Genomic DNA, 22,618 nt, shown 5'->3' on the forward strand with positions numbered 1-22,618 from the left:
GCACTGATGGAAGATATCCTAAGATTCAAAGATCAGAAAAGTAATACTGTTAAGGTAATGACTAATACTGTTATATTTTCTTCATTATTTTTCTGAGGCATATGTTCACTAATTTTAATATTTGCTTTCTATGATAGATTAGAAAAGCACACATATTAAATTAGGTGCTACCATATTTGGGGGGAAAAGAAAGTATTTTTTCTCTAGTCTTTTTAATCAAAAAAAGTTCTCCATATTAGATTCCATTTTTGGTGTTAAAAATAATTAGTAGGGACAACAGAAACCAGGTACAGAATTAATTTTCAAAGGAGCTTCATGTTTATTAATGCTTACATATAAAATTTATCAATAATTTCAAAACTATCTTCAAACTAGTTCAGTGTGTACATTGTTCTTCTCATTAGGATGAGCTTAGAATTTCCAAAATATTATTCTTGCTGCAGTATTCAGACATATGTACATTAAACTGGATAAAGAATACTACACTACGGACCACTTTATGTAATTCGTATCAGCAGTAGATATCACTGTATGCGTAAAATGCTAAAATGAGGGCAAATTATGAAACTACTGAAAGACAGAGCAATTACAGTGACAAACTGAGTTAGCCAAAGAAATGCCCCTTCTATGTTCCCCACCCCTACACAAGTTAAATAATTTAACAGGGTGAAGAACATAAATGAATGAATCTTGCGTTTTGTGGTATATACGACAGTATGGAGCAGCAGGATCTCAGATGAAGTGAAGCATGCAAGGTTCATCTAATGGTATCACTTGTTTTTTAAGTGAGGCATATAAAAAACATTCTGATTTCCAGTACTTTCTTGATCCCAACACACTTTACCTAGGACTATGTCCACTCCCATTTTTATAGCATATAGAATAAGTTATAAAACAAACATTTATATAATATGGTAATTTAAAAAGGATTTTCTAAATTATGTGTTTACAAACACCAGATTATAAGCCTAAATCTCTAAATTCCCCTTGAATTGATTTGTCTTTTGATACTATGACACAGTGAGAACAAAGGGGTAAAAACAGACATCTGAGAGCAATTTTAAAGTCTCACTGAAGGAGCCGTTATCTGGTAAGTCATGTACTATATCTAAGCTTTGACTTGCAAAAATCAGGATTGGTTGATTGATGTGGAATGGAAAATGTTATACAATTACTTCCCAAAATAGGTTATGAAAATGAAATTGTACAAATGAAACAAAATTCTGCAGGCTATCAAGAATTTTCCATGCATGAATTTTATAATAACTCATAAACATTCTTCATTTAGTATATGCAAATTTTCTTTCTGACTCTTATCAAATCTCTCTCTTCCTACAGTAACACTAATTTTAATGAAAATATGACTAAGATTTCAGTTCTACCTAATAACACAGAGTTCTACTCAGTTTTTATCAATGTCTGAATTCTGAGCACCTCTACATTCTTGAATGTTGTTTCAAGATTTTCATTTTTTCCTTTAAATTTTATCTATTTCATTGTATTTTTCATTTTTCACTCATTAGAATTTGATGAATTACCTTTTATATAAGATAAATGAATAATTAAATCTCTACTAAATAAGAGGGGAAACAAGACACTTTTACTTTAGCTTTTCTTTAATTATAATTGCATAAAAGCTCTTAGTTGAAAAAAAAATCAATGTAACATTTCATGGAGTTAAATTATTTACAAAGATGCTCAGTGATAAATCAAATATAACTTTACTATGTTACTTCCATTTTAATATACCTAATATCCATTACTATAGGAAAGCACTTGCAAATTTTAAAATAAAATCTTTAGATTATAGAAATTATCAACAAAGAGACAGTCAAGAGTTATTACCTCTACACTTTTCTTAGGAACATTAAAAATTTGCCTCACAACATCCCTGTGAGGTGGGGAGTTAAATGTTCTCATAAGACAACAAAAGAAATGGGCCAAGATATGAGGGTCAGATTACACGCAGGAAAATAGCTACATGAAGTCTCAAAAGAAATGGCATCTATGGACCAGTTCTACTTTGAAGTCCAGGTAAATGCTTAAGTTTTCACTATTCTTTATCAGGAATAATAGCTATTTTGATTTTCAAGAAACAGAAATTTTTCTCCATCGAGGGCTTCTAAGTCTTCTGAAACTTAAGTGGAGCACGTATGACACAGTATTTTGCCAAAGCAACAAAACGAAATGCCATGCGAAGTCATTTTTTCTTCTTCTATGTGTAGATATCTTAAATGCCATGTAGGCATTCACAGGAATTCACACAGTATCTTCTTTAAAGGTACTATTTCTTTTGACTCTTCAAAGTTAAAACTCCAATAATTGGGTCTTTTAAAATTGTCACGTTTCCTTCAAGTTAGTTACTCTCTCACAGTCAGAGGCTATTTGCATCTTTCCAATTAGGATAAACTGTTGATCCTCTTTTTCCACGGGATATGGTGATTCCACTAAGTTCCAAAACTAACGGAGGTCACAGAAGTCGTCTACCAAGGAAAATTGGTTGTCTCCGCAGTAGAAAAAAAAATCCAACTTGGAGAAGTGATCTTTTCCGACTTTTCAAAAAAAAAAACCCCAAACTATCCAGTAGGTGTCAGAATGTAAGGAAGTAAGGAGTCCAGCTTTTCCATTATTAAAAAAAAAAAAAAAAAAAATATTTCAAGCAGCTTTTTTTTTTTTTTAAGTGAAAGTGGGGGAAAGGTAAGGAAGTCTAGGTACGTGATTGGTATGTGATTTTTCTTCTTTATTTTATGCCCAAGATATCTCTCTCCCTAAAATCCCCAAAATGTGATAATATGTCTAGTACTAGTTCATGGCTTAACATCTAGTACATCCTGTGGGTTGTGAGAGCTCTAAAATAAAGTACAGCTCCCCTCCTTGCTATGAAAATGAAGACTTTCTAACCAGATGCACCGTGTTTTCCCAAAAATAAGACCTAGCTGGACAATCAGCTCTAATGCATCTTTTGGGGCAAAAATTAATGTAAGTCCCGGTATTATATATTAATATAAATTATATATTATTTGTATTATATTATTATATTATATTACATTATACTGGTATTATATTATATTATATTATATTATATTATATTATATTATATTATATTATATTATATTATATTATATTTTATATCCGGTCTTATATTATAGTAAAACATATTTTACTGTATTAATTTTTTATCCGGTCTTATATTAATTTTTGCTCCACAAGACACATTAGAGCTGATTGCCCGGCTAGGTCTTATTTTAGGGGAAACACGGTATGACAGAATGGCTAAGCTACACTTTTTAAAAGAAGCTGAAAAGGTATGACTACTATACAACAGCAGTATTCTTGGACTCAGATAACACCCACATAATTTAACAAATTACTAATATCCATTCTCTATGTCGCTAGAGGAAAAAATCTGTTATTTCATAGAGACCAAGAGGCCTTAGGTTTTCTCTTTAATAGTAACTAAGCTTGTTAGTAAAGCATACTCTAGAATGATCCAATTACAAAAAAAAACTATTAAACCAAAGGATTGAATATACTTTCTATCTCAAGACACTTTGGGTAACATGCTTTTCCATTAACCTCATCATATTATAGACTCCATAGCATCTATGAAGGAAATCTCTCTCTATGTCTAAGGTTTCATATTCAGTATCACAGAGAACTTTTCTTGTTGAAAAACACAAACAAACAAACAAACAAACAAAAGACTTTGGTGCTTTTTTCAGAGTTGGAGAACTCATATTCCCCATTTCAAAACTTACTACAAAGCTACACTAATGAAGACAGTGTGATACTGACATAGGGATAGATAGATCAAGGGGACAGAACGGAGAGTTCAGGTAAATGAGACTAAAAAACCATGGGCTAATTTAGCTAGTGACTTAATATTCTACTTTGTAAGCACAGGCAGCCTTTAAAATGTCCTAAGACATGGTTACAATATCCTTATATTGCTTCAATGTTAATGTACATGTATGCTGAAAACTCTTTTAGACTGCATGCATACAGAAACACAACCCCTCTATGATAAACTAGGTAAAACATTGTTGACATAAAACAAGTATTGATCACAAAATCGATCATTTAAAATAATCATCAGCTAACATTTCTATAGTGCAATAAGGAAAAACCCATGATGAATCTTTTCTAGAGTAATAATTACATTAGAAATCAGTTCTTTGAAATGAACAACTTAATATGTATATTTCTATTCATATTTAATATGAACTGCTTTATATTTATTGAAATGAATACACTGTCATCTTCTAAAGTATAGTTACAGTTTTCCTCTTTTCAAAAAGGGCATATTTTTATTTTCTTGTAATCAAAAAAATACTGAAGAAAAAATCAACTATATCACTTACAAAAACAGATAAAGAAGTAAGTGTACCCCCATTCCCACCATCTATAAAAGCTGCTTCACATATTTTGGAGAGATACAAAACTAGAAAACTGGAAGGTTTCATATTTTTAGATAGGAAAACTAAGGCCTAGTGATAAGCTTTTAAAATATAGTGACAGTTTTATAAGAAGAATTCTTCCTCTCAATCTAGTTCTTTTATCTTTTAAAATAAACTATAAATTACCTTTTAAGAAGTAAACATAAGGAAAGAATATTGCTATATTTGTCAAAGTATAGATTCCTAAAACTACCAAGTCAAAGGAGTAAATCATCAACCAATCAGAACAAATATTAATGGGAAAAACACTAAAAAGTTAGGAATATAGGAGAACTTCTTCTAGCTGATAAAGAACATTTATGAAAAACCCACAGCTAACATCATATTTAACGGTAAAAAACTGAAAGCTTTCCCTCTAAGATCAGGAACAAGATGGGAATGTCTACTCTTCTCACTTCTATTCAGCATTGTATTATAGTTTCCACAAGGCAACAAGTCAAGATAATGAAGTAAACAAACCAGGAATGGAAAGGGAGAAACAAATTATCTCTATTGGCAGATGACATGATTTTGCATATAGAAAATGCTAAGGAAGCTACTAACAAACTATTAAAACAAATAAATGAGTTTAGCAAGTTTATGGGACACAAGATCACTATACAAAAATCAATTGTATTTCTATATACTAGCAATGAACAATTAGAAAACGCAATTAAGAAAATAACTTCAGGATGATAGCATCATAAAGAAAATACTTAGGAATAAATTTAACAAAAGAAATGCAAAACTTATACTCTGAAAACAAAACAGTTGAAAGAAATTAGAGCTAAATAAATAGGAAATCATCCCATGTTTATGGAAAGACTTAATATTAAGATGGCCATCCAAAAACTGTTCTACAGATTCAATGCAATCCCTACCAGAATCCCAATGGCTTCTTCGCAGAAATTCACAAGCTGATCATAAAATTCACATGGAAATTCTAGGGACTCAGAATAGTCAAAACAATCTTGAAAAGGAAGAATAAAGTTGGAGAACTCATATTCTCCATTTCAAAACTTACTACAAAGCTACAATAATGAAGACAATGTGGTACTGGCATTGGGAGAGATAGATCAAGGGGACAGAACTGAGAGTTCAAAAAATAAACCCTCACATTTATAGTTAACTCATTTTTGACAAGGATGTCAAGAAAACTCAATAGGAGAAGAATGGTCTTTTCAACAAATGGTGCTGGGACAACTGGATAACCCGTGCAAAAGAATGAAGTTGGACCTCTAACAATCATATAGAAAAATTAACTCAATGTGAACCAGATCTAAATGTAAGAGTTGAAACTATGAAATTCTTAGAAGAAAACATAGGTGTAAATCTTTGTGACTTTGGAGTAGGCAATGCTTTCTTAGATATGACACCAAAACCAAAAGCAACAAAGAAAACATAAACAAATGAGACTCAATTAAAATTAAAAGTTTTTGTGTTGCAAGGGACACCATCAAGAAGGTGAAGCGGCAATCCACGGAATTGGAGAAAGTATCTGCCAATCATTTATCTGATAAGGGGTTAATATCCAGAATGTACTCATTTAAAGAATTACAACTCAACAACAAAAAAATAAACAACCCGATTAAAAATGGGCAAAGGATCTGAGTAGCCATTTTTTCAAAAACGATTTACAAGTGGTCAATAAGCACATGGAAAAACTGCTCCACAACATTAGCCATCAGGGAAATACAAATCAAAACCACAGTGAGAAACAACTTCACACCTACTAGGATGACTATAACCAAAAAGCAAATAATAACAAGTGTTGATGATGATGTAGAGAAATTGGAACACTTAGGCCCTGCTGGTGGGAATGTAAAATAATGCAGCTGCTTTGCAAAACCGTCTGGCAGTTCCTACCAAATTTATCACAGAATCACCACATGACCCAGCAATTCCACTTCTAGTTATACACCCAGAGAATTGAAAACCTATATTTACACAAAACTTTCACACAAATATTCACAAAAGCATTATTCATAACAATAATGGAACTTTCAAAAAGTGGAAACAACCTAAATGTCCATCAACTGATGAGTGGATCAATAAAATATGGTATATCCATACAATGGACTATTATTTGGCAATAAAAGGAAATGAAGTATTTATACATGTGACAACATGGATGAAACTTGAAAACATGTTATGTGAAAGAACCTAGTCACAAAAGTCCACATATTGTATGATTCCACTTACACAGAATGTCTAGAACAAGCAAATCTACAGAGACAGAAAGTAGATTACTGGTTGCCTAGGATGGGGGTGGCAGGGAGTGCGTGAAGGAGAAAAGGGGAGTGACTGCTAATGGGTACAAGGTTTTGGGGGAGGTGATGAAAATGTTCTAAAATCTATTGTGATGATGGTCGCACAACTCTTGCGAATATACTAAAAAACCACTGAACTGTACATTTTAAATATGTGAATTGTTCAGTATGTGAATTATACTTCAATAAAACTGTGACTGAAAACATTAATGGGACTATTAATAGCTAAGTGATTCCAATTAGAATTAAAAAGGCAAAGTACCATATTTTGCCATGTATAATACACACCCACATTTTTGGCCCTAATTTTCAGGGGAAAAATATCTTTTGTTTTAATTTTTTAATTCAAATTTTTATTTGTTTACATTTAGATATTTGTATTTTGTATTATATAAGAATTTTAGCGTTTATTTTTAACATATTATGGTACAAATAATTACAATACACAAGAACAGATACAAGGTACAAAAAATTTTATGTACCAGTAACAAATCTGCGATATTTACACATCATAGAAGGCCAAGAACTCTTCGTCATTGCAAGTTCGTCATAAGTTCAACAAAACCGATTATCATATTCCAGGGTATTACTTTGCATATGGATATCATTATAGATTTCTAGAGTTACACTTTTAATTCATAAGCATAAATAAAAGAATTTAAAACATTTACATAATACAGAATTAATACTACCCATGTATAATGTGCATCCTTATTTTTTCCTCACAAATTTGGGCAAAAAAATTGTGCATTATACACGACAAAATACGGTGATTATTCTTCATATTGGTATCTTTGTTAGCCCTGCCTAATATATGAGTATGATCTATTTTTGATACTAGTGATCAAATTGCACTAACTTATATACCCCCTTCTGTCATCTCAGTTACAGTAAAAGCATATACATTTATTCACTCAAGAAATTCATTATCTATTACATACCTAAATGGCTAGAAACTACATGGGATACCAAAAAATGTAAGTCAACGACGCTTAGTCTAGAAGCTAAGAATCTACTAGGGGAGTTTAGCAAGTCATAGCAAGTGAGTTCAGGAGAAGGGGAGCTGTCTCAACCAGGATGGACCATAATGATCAATGACTCTGGAGACCTCTCTGGTCTAATCTAGCCATTAGAAAATAGTGATGCTGAATACCTGTTCCTGGACTTGCTTTCACTTCTATATAATGAAGTGGCTGGACTATGTAATAGCTAAAGATCCTTCTATCTCCAAAGTTCTAATAACAATGTTTAGATTTCAATTTAGGCCAGAGTCATAAAAATTAACCATTTGTCTACATTTGGATATATAGCCAAGCTAAACTGTCAATGGAAAATGGCAAACAATTAGAAAACAAATAAAAGTAAAATGTACATTTATTTCAATGACTTAGTTATATCTACATTTTATACACCCTGCAAGGAGGGTAGTCCATGGAGCATGAAAACTTTCAATACATTTCAGTGAATTAACTGTCAGCTTTTTTCCATGTGAAATGTGAGGTTAATGTGTTATCCCATGAAGTAAGAGTTGGCCCCAATCTGTATACTTCTGCCAAATGTACATAGTACAAGTCTCAATTTTAAAAATACTTATAGTCCTTAAATTCACTTCTTTCAGTCAAATAATATTTGTGCTGACTTTTATAAGAGATGAAATTTTAAAAAACACATTTAGCTATAATTGGTTTAAAAACAAAGAATATGAACGGTCTACTTTCACAGAAAACACATCATGGAGTCACTCTGTACTGCATTTTAAGTAAGGAGAAAAATTGTTCTCAAGAGAAGAATAAAAATTTTTGTATTCCAAAGAAAATGCACATTTTAGTATCTTTCACATTATTTAGGTAGTTAACAACATTGTTTATTTACGCATTATCTTTAACATTTCTTTATACAAACTAGGAAACTTTGAAGAAAGTCAGACTAAGTCACTTAAACTCAAGTCTTGAGTTTGATAACAGTGACTGGTTTTCAAAGAATGTAACTAGTTTTATATTTTAGCTTCAAGGTCTTAGGAACCTGTAGGTGTAACTAGCGGATTGAGGCATTGTACCAAAGGCATTCTGTAAGGGAAATTGTTTCAATCGTATGTTTATTGAATGTTTACTGGGCTAAGCACCAGGAATATAAATGAATAAAACACAATCCTTGCCCCAGAACCGACTGAAACGTTAATGTTAACCTCTATATGTCAGTTTGGAGGCAATAGGGATTTAGCAGAAAAGGAAACATAATTCAGTCGGAGGACATGAAAGAAAGCTGATCGGAGGAGGTAATGCTGGAGCTTGTAGGATATATAGGGGATGACAGGTTGGTGGTAGAGTTAGAGGCAGAGGTGAGGTGGGAGAAACTATGGAGAGAGGGAGGGAGAGAGGGAGGGCGGGGGAGAGAGAGAGAGAGAGAGAGAGAGAGAGAGAGAGAGAGAGAGAGAGAGAGAGAGAGAGAGAGAATCAGATGTTGCAAAGCGATGGGAGAACATTCCAAAAACAAGGGAGCAAAGATTTGCAGAAGAGAATAATAACAAGGTTGCTTGATTGTATGTGGAGTACAATCAATCTGGAGCAACTGCTACAGTAGCACAAAGTGATGTGGCTGGGGACACATCACCGAGTGCCTACGGATTGGTCTACATACACCACGCCACTGAAATATGTTAAGGAGGAAAGTAACATGGTCAGATTTTTGTGTTTGAGAAAATTAATAACACCTGTCACAGTAATATGTCACCAAAGAGAAAATATCCAGTATTCCAAAGCTGAAAATTTTATCCTCCAAAATACCTCCACCAAGAGTTTATAAGAGTATTACAACAATGGATATTACTAGCTGGGAATTTCTCAAAATCCTTACCCTGGGCTAAACCATATGTAAATCAGAAAGATTCCTTTTGAAAGTCTAAACTAGAAACCAGATTGGATCATCTAGTCCCAATCCCTCTGTTTGGACTTATTTTTTAAAAACCTTTAGTATCTTCAAGTGAAACTCATACACTCCACTTTACCACAGACATCACAATTCCGTACTGTCACACACACCACAAATTTCACACATGTATGTGCCTTGCTTGGCCCTGGCCTCTGCCTACATTCACTAGTCCCTTACTACTCTAGTAAGAGGAAAGATGGAAAGCCAAATCCAAAAAAACAACAACATTTTCCCCTAAGTCCCAGAACAGAACTGTCCACATCACAAGCTTCCCTTCCAATGGAATCCCTATTATGGTCTCCTAAGAACAGAAATGGAAGGAAAAAAGGAATTTTTAAAAGCCCTCTTTAGGGATGAGTTCATAATCAATCTAAGGTCAATCTGTCCCGTTGTGAATGTCACACTTTTAACTCCAGCTGGTCATCTTGGAAACAGAAGTTGACAATCACTAGAGATGGACTGGTGAACATTCTTTGCCATGAATTACAATGATAAGGTAGAGGGGGAGAAGGGGGAGGGGCTAATCTCTATGGGGGTTGGGTTAGTAATGCCTTCATATCAAGTGAACAGTATTTTTCTTTATGCAAATAATCTATATTAAGTTACAGTGCCTGAAAAAAAAGTTTCAGCAAATTTTCACATTTTCTTCAAAATCTTTTCAAAGATATTAGAAGAGAATAAAGGTTAGTTCTTAAAAAATTCAAGATAGAAAATTTAAGTATACTTATTTAGAAAGGTAAACCCTCTTGGTCACTAAACTGCATTTTTTATTGCATTTTATTTAAGAATATATGAACTGCTTTTCACTTTCCAGAGAATGCAGAAGGGGACATATTACCAAATTACCATAGCAGTTCTTATAAAATGCTATCTGTTCATAATTATGGTAAAGGAAATTATACATCTCCAAATTGTTATATTGAAATCTCTCACAAACTGTCTTGGCCTTCAAATTAACTTTTGAAAACCTAATCTAACTGATGAGGTTTAATGATGGAAGAATAACAATATTTAAGTCAATTGTAACTGCAACAATGAGGGGAATCCAACAACTTACATTTTTCATCTGCAGTTATATCAGTGACAAAGCACTTCTTGTGTAAACAAGTCCCAGCTTTACAAAGATTTATCAAAACAAAAGTTACCTGCAGAAATTATTTCTATTTTACTTCATAACTATAATTCTTTATTATTCATAAAAAAGAGACAGATGGCATAGCTGTGGAGAGTATAGAAACGTTAACAGTCATTCACTCTTTTCCTGTTTGTATCATCTTTCAAGTAAGTACAAACTGTATTTGATTCAAGGTAAAGCACTATTTTTTTTATTTTAACATGTAACTAAAATGGTGTGCAAAATTCCCAATGAAATTTAGTTTTTGAGGTTGTACAAAAATCCCTAATCACAGTTTTAAAGTAATAGCTTTCTGAAACTCCAATAATGAAGAAATTAATTTACTAATACAAATGGAATGAACCCACCCAGATTTCATAACTTTTGATAAAATTGTCGTCATACTGATTTAAAACAAAAATCAATATACTAAAGAGCAACGTGTCTGCATACATGCTTTAATGAATATCTGTTGGAAACACATGAAGTAATAGAAATATCTCTTTTAACAGAATAAAAGATACATGCAGTACCCCCGAAATGCATAAATTTTAGCAGCACCATAAGAATGCATTATTTAAACATTAGAAGAATTTAAATATAATCAGTGCTTTAAAAAGCCTATTTTCCATTAACAGAATCCAACTGTTACTAAAATTTATCAGTACAAAAATAGCTTCATGAGCTACTAATGTCTATATATCTGTTCTGAACTCTCAAACACATAGCAGCAGTTATTTATCAATATGTTAGGATAATAAATGTGCAATGAACAAAATTAAAAGTTTTAGTTTTAAATATTATATGTATTATATTCTAACAGCATTGGGATAGTATAAAATAAACAATTTCCAGGAGTATTGAAATAGCTTTAAATCTTTTTAAAAAATCCTAGGATCTATTATTATTAAGAAATAACAAGTAAATTTCAGAATTCCATACAGTTGATGCTATGAAGCAAATAATATTCCCTGGAATGAGAGAATAAAATCTTCCCCCGTATATATATGCTAGTCTATTAGTATATAGCTACTTTATTTAGTATATAGTTAATCTAAGACTATGGTCTCAAAGGATACCTGAACACTTCAGTGAGTCAGAGTATATGCCTGCTCCGTCCCAAAAGGATATTTAAGTTAAAAAATAACTTCTTAAGAAAAAATGCCATTTAGATAAAATTTAATACCATTTCCCCAAAGAAATGAGTTAACATTTTCATCTTCACCATCTCCCTCTTTTACATATCCCTAAATTTTAAAAAGTATTTAAATAAATACAATAAAAAAGTGTTAATGTATTGAAACTTATTCAATGAGAATGTTTTTTGCATAGTTTATGACACGGACATAAAACAGTACTATAGTACTGGACTAAGGAGTATTGAGCAGCCCATTTTTTAAATTTAGTTATGCAGTATAATTAAAAATCAAAGAAAGAGTAAATAATTCAAGTAACCCTATACTGCCGCTGAGTTAGATAAGTTGTATTAACCTAGTAAGTAAGTTTTTTAAAAGTTCAAAATAATTTTAGGCTGTCGCTTGCCCAAGGGCAGCCTCTACTCTGCCTGTGGAGTGGATCACCTCACAATAAACTTCTTTTGTTCCTTAAAAAAATTTAAAAAGTTCAAAAGTAATTTTAAAAAAAAAATTTGTGGATGAATTACATGTCTGGAATTTCTTATATGTATTACATATCATATATCATATCATATCATATATTATATTATATCAGACTTGATCTTATATTGTAGTAAAATAAGACCAGGTCTTATATTAATCTTTGCTCCAAAAAATGCATTAGAGCTCATGGTCCAGCTAGGTCTTATTTTCAGGGAAACATAGCATGTTCCTTATTGAGCAGGAAAATGGTATCCACCATAACAGAGAAACATTGGCAAAATATTGTTTTTGCTATTCATTCTTTTCTGTTAAAATAAGTACTAAGTAGGGAATATAGTCAACAACATTATCATAACTATTTATGGTGTCAGGTAGGTACTAGACTTATCGGGATGATCACTTCATAAACTATATAAACATCTAACCACTATGCTGTACACCTGAAACAAATACAGTATTGAATGTCAACTGTAATTGAAAAATAAAAAGTTTTTTTAAAAAAAGTACTAAGGAAGAAAGACAAATGGTCTAAGCCTTAAAACAGATTTCCTCTGTCTTCCTTTGCCACAAGAAAAAGAATGGTGTGTCAAGTTTAAACATTCATGAGTTTCAGATTTAAATAAAAATTATTTTGATATTCTTTCTGTCTCTAATTCATGGCAACCCTTGCCCTTACCTCTACACATGTATCCTAGGATAGGAACAGTTATTAACTTCCTGACACAACAATGTGCTCATGTTGGGGATTTGACTAAAATTTAGCATAGTTAACTAACTGGTACTAGGACACATTCAGGTCAAAAAGGCTGAGCTGTAGTCCTCAAGTTTTTAGAAATGACCTGTGTGACCTAGGACAACTCACCTATCCTCTGGGAGTTAGTCTCATGTGTAAAGGCACATGTTTTCAAACTTTGACAGTTAGCACTATAATCCAGCACACACATAAATAGGTACATTACTGACACAAAGTTTCTACTCTTATTGTGAGTTTTACTCTGATGTTTCCTATTTGGTTTTATTATATTTCACTTTTCAGAATGCCATGAATAACCTAAATTAATTTCAAATTACCACCGTTTGGAAAATCCTGGATTACACCATCTCTCAAGTCTCTTCTAGCTGTGATATTTTGGGATTTTAACATTAGCAGCAAAATACACTATCTTGTATTGCAGGCAGAAATCAAAACAAGGTCAGAGAGTAAGTCTTCTAAAATCCTATAGCTAGACAGTTTTACAATAGAAACCTATAAGATGTAATGCCTTTAACATAATTAAAAGCTTAAATTCACCTGATAGGTCTTATTTTCAGAACTCAAACATCTCCATGGCTAATCTATAGATTCTAGTAGTCAAAGAAGCTCTATCTTCAAATCAAATAACTCCCATTAAACTCCCAGAAATGGAGAAAATCAACAGATGACAACCAATCCCAGTTAGTAACTTCAAATACTAAGGATTAGCAGAGGAATAAACACTTAGAAAACTTTTGGCCCATAAAGTAAACTAGGAATAGTTTTTACAAATATTAAAACACAGAAGTTCTTGTTTCTAAATGCAACACTATTCAAAGCATGTGACTCAAGTGTCAGCCAAATAAATCAATTTTATAATTACGTTCAGTGCAGTTAAGTCTATGTATTAAATGGATATGTTAAATATAATTTCATAGAAGGATATTTTTCCTCCCTCAACATAAATTGCACACTAATCACATAGCTCTTTAATTTTAATTGCTGATTGTAAAAACCCACATGTTTTACAAATCATATAGTCTTCAGATCAGAGGAACTAAAACTTTTCATGTGTTCAGTCATTTTTACAGCTACAGAAAAGAGAATATGCTCATACTGCAATAGTTAAATCATGATCTCCATGATAATTCCAAGATATGCCTACTGTTTATGCAAATATTAGCAGTTTTAGAAACAATTTTGAATAGCTTCACAGTAAAATAGTTTTTACCATTCATTACTAAAAACAAACAAACAAAAAAAACACCTTAACTAATTTCTTCTTTCTCAGCCTGACCATGAGGTCCCTCAATGTTAGTCTCTAATATGCTTAATCCTATGCCCCTAATACTCAATAAATTCAATTAAAATTAGAATTCCAACAAAAAAAAGAGTTTGGAATATCTCACTTCATAATCTTCTGAATATGCTAAAGAATTTGATTTTTTTAAACACTGGTCCCAAAAAGCGGTGCACAACAAAGGGAAACTATTTTCCTAATTTCAACTAAAAGTACCTAGTCAAAAGTTTCCAAAGAAAGATAAAAATTAACTTTAAGACAATGCCTGATTAGTATTTGTTTATATTTGCAATACTGCAGTTTCATAGACCTCCTTATATCCTAAAAATACCACAGTATGGCCAATAATTAATGTAACTGGTTTGGAACACATTTAGGATAAATTGTATCTTTTTAAAGTATCAAATTATTTTAAAATTCAGAAGCATGTGAAGATTTATTTTCTGTTGGTGTACAAAAATAATTTTGATATCATCATTAACTTCATTCTAGAAGTTACCTCAACAACTTGCTTCCTTCTGTGAAATCACACAGTTAGATCACCTCTAATAGAAAGTAGGAAGAAGTCTATTTAAAAAAAAAAATTATAACCCTCAAGAACATACATGAAAATGCAAACCAGGTTAACAAAGGAGGCCTTCTAGGGGCTCTGTTAAAAATCGAAGTACAACACGTGTATTGTTTCACTGAAAAACGATTTGTATTGTAATTAGCTCAGTAGCCCTTTTCCTACATTAATAATGGAAATGTTCACCCCAGTCCAACTAGGCAACTATAAATTATTAAAACCTTTCTGAGGTTGGCAGAAAGAATTAAAAAACAAAACAAAAAAGTCTGACCTGGAATTTTCACTCAAGGTTGTAACTTCACAAGATGTATCTGAAACCCAAATAACTTTTTTACACATTTTACTTAATCATGATGCTTGAATTGAATCTGTACCTATGTGAAAATGGCAATGCATTCTGAGTTGGTTCAGCCCTTGGCTCTGAGTTCTGTGTCACATCAGGTGTTCTTTCATCGTCTGTCCCATTGATACTTTCTGGTGTTAAAGGAGACTGAAGATCCCCGCCTGCTGATTCCTTAAAAACAAGGGTAGGATAAGAAAGTATTATATTTCTGTTAAAATACACAAGATAATCTTAAAGTTAGAACTGACTCTGATATATGCTTACTTATGAACCATATTTCAATTCAAATTTGAGTCAAAGACTTAAAAAAATTAAAATCTGAAGGAGAAATACTTTTTAAAAGCAAAACAACTCATAAGAAAACTATCTGAAACGTAACACAATTTAGAAATGTGGGGGTGGCAGGATGGCTCAGTTGGTTGGAGCGCGGGCTCTCGACAACAAGGTTGCCGGTTCAATTCCCACATGGGATGGTGGGCTGTGCCCGCTGCAACTAAAGATTGAAAACGGCGACTGGACTTGGAGCTGAGCTGCACCTGTCACAACTAAGTTTGAAGGATAACAACTTGGAGCTCAGGGGCGCTGGAGAAACACACTGTTCCCCAATATTCCCCAATAAAAAATATAAAAAAAAAAAAAAGAAATGTGTTAGGTTGGTGCAAAAGTAATTATGGTTTTTGCAATTATTTTAACTTTTTAAACCGCAATTACTTTTGCTCCAGCCTAGTACTGTGTTTCCCCGAAAATAAGATCTAGCCGGACAATCAGCTCTAATGCATCTTTTGGAGCAAAAATTAATATAAAACCCGGTCTTATTTTACTATAAGACCAGATGTAATATAATGTAATATAATATAATATAATATAATACCCGGTATAATATAATATAATATATAATAGAATATAATAATTCCAGTCTTATATCAGTTTTTGCTCCAAAAGATGCATTAGAGCTGATTGTCTGGCTAGGTCTTATTTTTGGGGAAACAGGGTAGTTTCAAAGAACTGAAAAACTTGTGGGTTTATATAAGCAACTAATTGGTTCTAGAATAAAAGATATCCAAGGAATTACTTGAGAAGAAAAAGAAGACGGCACAAAAATGCAACAAGGTGTGATTTTATTTGGGAGGGTAGCAAGGCGAAAGGGAAATTTTCAACAAGTTTTAATTTTTTTATTTGTCCTACTTTACAATTCCTAGAGTTATTTTTCAAAGCAACCAGAAATACCTCTATTAACATACATAATGATATTAGTGTATTTTGGCTTTTCTTGCCTGCTACTCATAATGGAATTGTTTTTTCACAAAATTTCCTTTTATGTCTACTTTTAATTAAGATTTGCCTATCAAGGCAAATTTAATTTATCCCTCTGGAAAATAAATGGAATTCAAAATGAAGCTAAAGCTGACACTAATTCTTGCAACTGCCATTATCATATCATCCAAATTTGATATTAGAATTCAGAAGGAGGGATCATTTGACAAACCTCTAACCAGGACAAATCTTAGCACCAGATAGTTGAAGAGCCGCTTGGTAGACCCTGTGTTATCACTAGGCAATAAAACTTCCCAACTGAAATATTAGGCTATGTTAGGGAACAAAATGAAAACATCAGTGTCCAACAGGGAGCTGGTTAGGTATGGCCATAGTCTGTCAACATAGTTTGTATTTAGAAGAATACAAGATTTCTTCAAATACAAACAAGAAAAATATGTGTAATACAGGCAAATGCTTATAATGAGAAAATACGTGAGAATATAAGGCTATATCTAGGTTATGAAGAAGTGCTAGAAAGATATATGGTGGAACATGCAAACATGGTGAGACTTTCTTTTGGGGGCTTCTGATTTTATAATGCTGTATATATTTTATTTCACATTTAAATATTTTTACTAATAGTACTATAATGCTATAAATTATGTAAGCTATCAAAGATCAAAAGGCAACTCTCTCAACAATTTTTTTCAATTATTAATGGAATCTTTATTTTGACCTTTAATTTTATTCTTATTAAATCTTTCTCCTAAATCCTCTTTGTTTCCATTAACTAATAGTTAATGCATGAATAAAGTTTATAGTATAATGTGACAACATAAAATTGTTTTACTACAAAGTCAAATCCTGCTAAGTGAATAACGGGAACAATACCCAAAGGGACTACTACCAGGTCAATTATGAACCATATCAATTAAGCAGAAAAAGTTTAAGCAGCCAATTAGAAATCATGTTATCATCTTTGGTTTCAATAAATCAGGACTATTTTCCTCCAAGAAAGGCCAAACCAAACTAAAATAATCAAGGTTGACTATCCCATCACCTAAGCAGTAAGTTGGCCAAGACCTGATTCAGTGGAAATGATAACAGAAACAAATTACTTGGCACCCCTGAAAGGACATAACCAGCATTAGCAATTAAAGATTCACTTAGGAATTTGCTTGAAACAGTTGACAAGAGTGTGAGGAACAAAAGTAGATTAGGATTAAAAGAGAGGGAGGAATCAATAATGTTGTAAAGATTTTGTAGGGTATCCGATGGACACTTGTCTCATTAGGGAGACCACCTCAGGGATGATGTAGATGCCTGATCACTGCACTGTACACCTGAAGCTGAAGAATAATGAATGTCAACTACTATTTTATATATATATACATATATAAATATGTATATATAAATATATATAATATATAAATACATATTATATATAAATATATAAATATATATTATATAAATATATACAATATATAAATATTTATATTTATTTATTTACATATATTTATATATTATATATATATGTATATAGTTACAAGAAGTGGAGTTCAGCATTAGGAATAGAGACAGTGGAAATGAATGGCTGCATGCGATGTCAGAGGCGTAGTAGATGGGGGTAGGAGGGTTATCACTGTGTGAGGGATATAAAGGATAAATGTCTATTACATTGTTTTGCACACCTGAAACTAATTTAAAAAAACACAACAACAACAACAACAAAAAATAAAAAATAAAAAATAAATAAAAGAGAGGGAGAAAGATGAGTAGTAGTTTGATTTCTGGTCCTTACTACCTTCTGGGGGAAAATTAGGAGGGTTTTGAGGCATGTGTCTTGGGGAGGCTAGAAACGTTGAAGTTACTGAAGTAGAAAGACTGTTCTCAGAGGCAAGTTAAGGAAAGGAAGGTGAGGAAACAAGGGATAGAGGCTGACCATTCCAGCATCACAACACAGAAAGCTTTTCTCCAGAAAACTTGAATATTAGCTATATTTAACGAAAGGCATATTTAATCACCTTAGATTATTATATCTAAAATGAAATGGAAAGAAATGCTAGGAAAGAGAGACAGAAGAAGAGCAAAAGGATACATTAAGGAAGATGAGGCCAAGATCAAACGTCTACTGTCATAAATCATTCCCTACACCTGGTCACCATCCAGAGCCACCGTCGCTGAAATCCCATTTCTGATAACCATAGGAAAAATAAAATTAAATACACAACTGAAATAGGTATATATACTATTCTATAACATATAGTATATCATATAATATCAGAAAAATGACATAAAAATCCACTAATATAACACCTAGATTTCTTTGCAAGTGCTAAGGGTTAGCTCTACTTACGGAAAAATACCCAGGAAATTACAGAAAATTAATTACCAGTATGATTTATATAAAACAGATAACATGGAATTTCAATCAACAGATTCATATTCAAAGACTTCAGCTTTAAATCAAAATATTGATGAATAAATAAAACTTAATGCGGTGCTCGCTTCGGCAGCACATATAATAAAACTTAATGTTATTGAATTTTAATTTATAAATTTAAAAGAATCTTTAAAAAAATTCTTCATATTAACTGACATTTGGGATTAACTCATCAACTACTGGTTTTGATTCCAACAGGTAAAGAGGCCTTGTACTGTACAACCTCCTGTCCTCTCAACCTAACCCACTCCCTTTCCACCTGCTCTTCAACCTTGACTTACAATCTCTTCGCCCTCTGATACTACGCTGCTTCATCAGGCTCAACCAGGCTCAACACCAGAAAGCCAGTCACCTTATTTATACTCTCACCAGCATCATCCAATTTCCGGGGTTCTTTTACCCTCTATATTACCTATCTTGTCAATTTCCAATTTCACATTGGCTGAACTGTCATTCCCCATTCTTATGTCCCCAAACTACCAAGAGCTAGGCAAGAAAATACTGTTAAATATGCTATGAAGATAGCTTTGAGCTCTGACTTTAATTATGCTCTTGAAATGCCAAGTAATCTTTAATTTACTTACTCCCACTTGACTTTTTTTTCCCCTTTACCTAACCACTATTCCACACCACTGTTCAAGCCTTCTTTCTCTCTTCAGTTGTCCTTCCTCTCAGGGAATGATCTAATTCTTTCTTCACAGAGAAAACAGAAATAAACTGGCATAGACTTCCTCAATCACTCTCCTATCTTTATCTGAGTCCATTTTTATCCTTCCCTCCTGTCTCAGATAAAGTGGCTAATTTGCTTCCATTCTCCCCCCCCTCACATTACCTCTTGCATAATGCTCCATCAATGATCCCTTCCTTCTATTCTTCTTTTTCCTTCACTGACTCCTTCCTTACATTTAAAAACATATTTAAGTAAGTCACTCCTACACATACGTTCTTGAAAAAAACATTTTGTTAGCTCCACATCCTCCTGAGATTACTCATAAAGGAGAAACAAATATGTGTTACCTTATAGTCTCTCTACCAAACATTTTGGTCACAAATAGCCCAAAGTCAACTGCTTTCATTCTAAAACTGCTTCACGTTGCCCTTCCTTCACCAGCAGTCCACCTATAATTACAGTGAACTCCCTTTTATTCGGTTGAAAGTCCTAAGTCCCATCATTGGTACGCTGACATTGCCACATCATATCCCATCATATCCTAGAATTTAAAATTTGCAGGAAGAAGTCTCTTGACTTCTGCTGGTTCATTTCCTACTTCTATTTAGTGTCTTGCCCTATAGCTCCCTCCAATTTCTTAAATAACAATCTTTAAGTGATAATTTTGATTCTTGTTTCTCCTCCCTTTTCATTCTATTTCTTTCTGGATGTTATTCTCACCTACAGCTTTGACTACAATATATTTGTTGATGACTCATGAGACTTAGCTCCAATTTCAAGTTTCTAACTACCCACAGGACATATCTACCTGGATGCCCCATTAGGATACAACTTCAATATCTGAAGTGGAAATCTTTTTCTGAAGTTCGTGCTACAAACCAAGTATAGAAGTTTCAAAAACATCTAATTCCTCACGTACCACCCTCCTTTATTTACCCTTACCATCCCCTTAATTACCACATTTCCTCCAAATTCAGTCAATTTCACCATTGTTATGTCTATTCCCTTCTCTCTAGTCTCACTGCCAGTACCCAGTAGGTAAACCCAATGGAGAAATGGATAAATACTCCATTGACAAAAGTAACAGGATTAGAGGCATAAATCCACTGTCCTTACTTTGGATAGCGAACAATAATATCCAGGAAATTCTAGTGAAACTTTCCGGAGGTCGTAAAAGATGTTCTTGCTGTATCTTATTCTGTAAAACCACATTAGTTATACGACACTTAAAAAGTATCATATTACTAATAAAAATATGCATATTAATTAATAGGCTTTCACTAATTCTAATGGTATATTTGTGGGCTAGATATATAAGTAACACAGTGCAGGGTAGTAACACTTGGCTAATACACACCATCTTTCAAAAAAAATCCATTTATATCAAGTTACACCCTTGTTAAAGAAAATCGAAAACATTTGAGATTTATTGCACTTATAATGTCCTAAGAGCATATAGTTTAACCCCTGACATGGATTTAAGAACTACCCAGATAAGTCAACTGACTTTCACAGGACCAAAGAGCTAGTCACAAAGATCCTAATAATCAGTTACAATACACTAGTGCCTCATTTGGGGAAATACAATTTATCAGTAAAATGACCATTTAAAAAATTATGGTATTTATAATAGCTAAAGAAACTTTGCTCTTTCTTTATATACACACATATATGTATATTGGACTTTTTCTATAAAATGAATTCTGCGATATATTCAATTCTATACAACTTTACAATTTAATTGGGGGAAAAAACCCACAACTTTTGTTTGGCTACAGATAACTGATGGAGTAAATACTCAATTTAAAAGTCTTAGTCAACTGACAGCTAAAAAATTTTTTTTTCGAAACTCCAATGAAGAAAAATGTGGATACTATTTGATTATATAGCCCTTTTTTCTTCAATGCACATTCTGAGAAAAGTGCATAACAAGTTAACTGAAGTACAGTATTTTTACTGTGAACCACATAAAAAAATTCAGGTTTAAAGCCAACCATCACTCTTAATTTTATATCAAATTGATCATTTAAAAGATTCCGATGGAACATGATAATGTACGATCTCCAATAGAGGAAGTTCTAAATTAATGCCTATTATTTAAAGAGGGACATGAAAGAAACCAACAACTAATATGTGATTCAACTTATTCCTAAAGATCTAACCTTGATCAAGACAACATTAACATTCTCTGACACGATCACACATTTATATTGAGTGTACATCCTTAGCTCACGAGTCTAAGAATGGGGAAGTGGCTAACTTCGCTCTGAATGCCAGACTCCTTTCACCACAAGCCTTCAGGGAGGTGGAATGGCTGCTTCTCAAAATGTGGTCCACAGAGTAACAGCATCAGCATCTCCTGAAAACTTGTTAGGAAAACAAATTCTTGGGCCCCATCTCAGCCCTACCAAATCAGAAATGTTGAGGGTAGGAACAAGCAATTTGTGTTTTAACAAGTCTCCTGCAGGATTCTTATGCAGACTTTATTCAATTAAGGCATCTGTGTTTTTTTTAAATAACTGTTGTGTGCCAAATCCTGTGTCAAGGCTTTATATCATTATCTTCATCATTACAACCACATCACCAACAACAGCTGTTAACATTTATTAGGCATTTACTATAGGCTAAACACTTTGTAATCCTCATTTAATTCTCACGATAACCCTATAAGGAGATATCGTTCTCATTCCCATTTTATAGATTAAAAAAAAAATAGTAACTTGCTTAAGTTCAGACAACTAGCTAGGGTTAGAGCCCCGATTGAAAGCCTGACTCTAGAGCCTACATCATTGCCATTATCATATGACACCGTCATGATGCCATGTTATAATGACCTTGCCATTATGTACTTATTCCTCCCAACAATTCTATAAGGTAAGTAATGAAATACTTAGTTACAGATGTATAAAAACAGACTTCGGTTAAGCAATTTTCCCA

The 22,618-nt window shown here is 32.8% G+C and overlaps 1 protein-coding gene across 2 annotated transcripts in view; it reads right to left on the reverse strand.

The window, feature by feature from the left end:
- Positions 1–22,618, reverse strand: part of HOMER1 (homer scaffold protein 1) — a 117,458-nt gene that overhangs the window by 42,164 nt on the left and 52,676 nt on the right. For both annotated transcript variants that reach the window (XM_074328799.2, XM_019728184.3), the window contains exon 5: positions 15,343–15,482. In XM_074328799.2, the coding sequence (XP_074184900.1) occupies positions 15,343–15,482 (140 nt within the window). The remainder of the gene's footprint in view (positions 1–15,342; positions 15,483–22,618) is intronic.

This window comes from Rhinolophus sinicus, chromosome 3 (assembly GCF_057876585.1).
Source record: "Rhinolophus sinicus isolate RSI-liver-muscle chromosome 3, RSI-T2T, whole genome shotgun sequence".
Taxonomy (NCBI): Eukaryota; Metazoa; Chordata; class Mammalia; order Chiroptera; family Rhinolophidae; genus Rhinolophus; species Rhinolophus sinicus.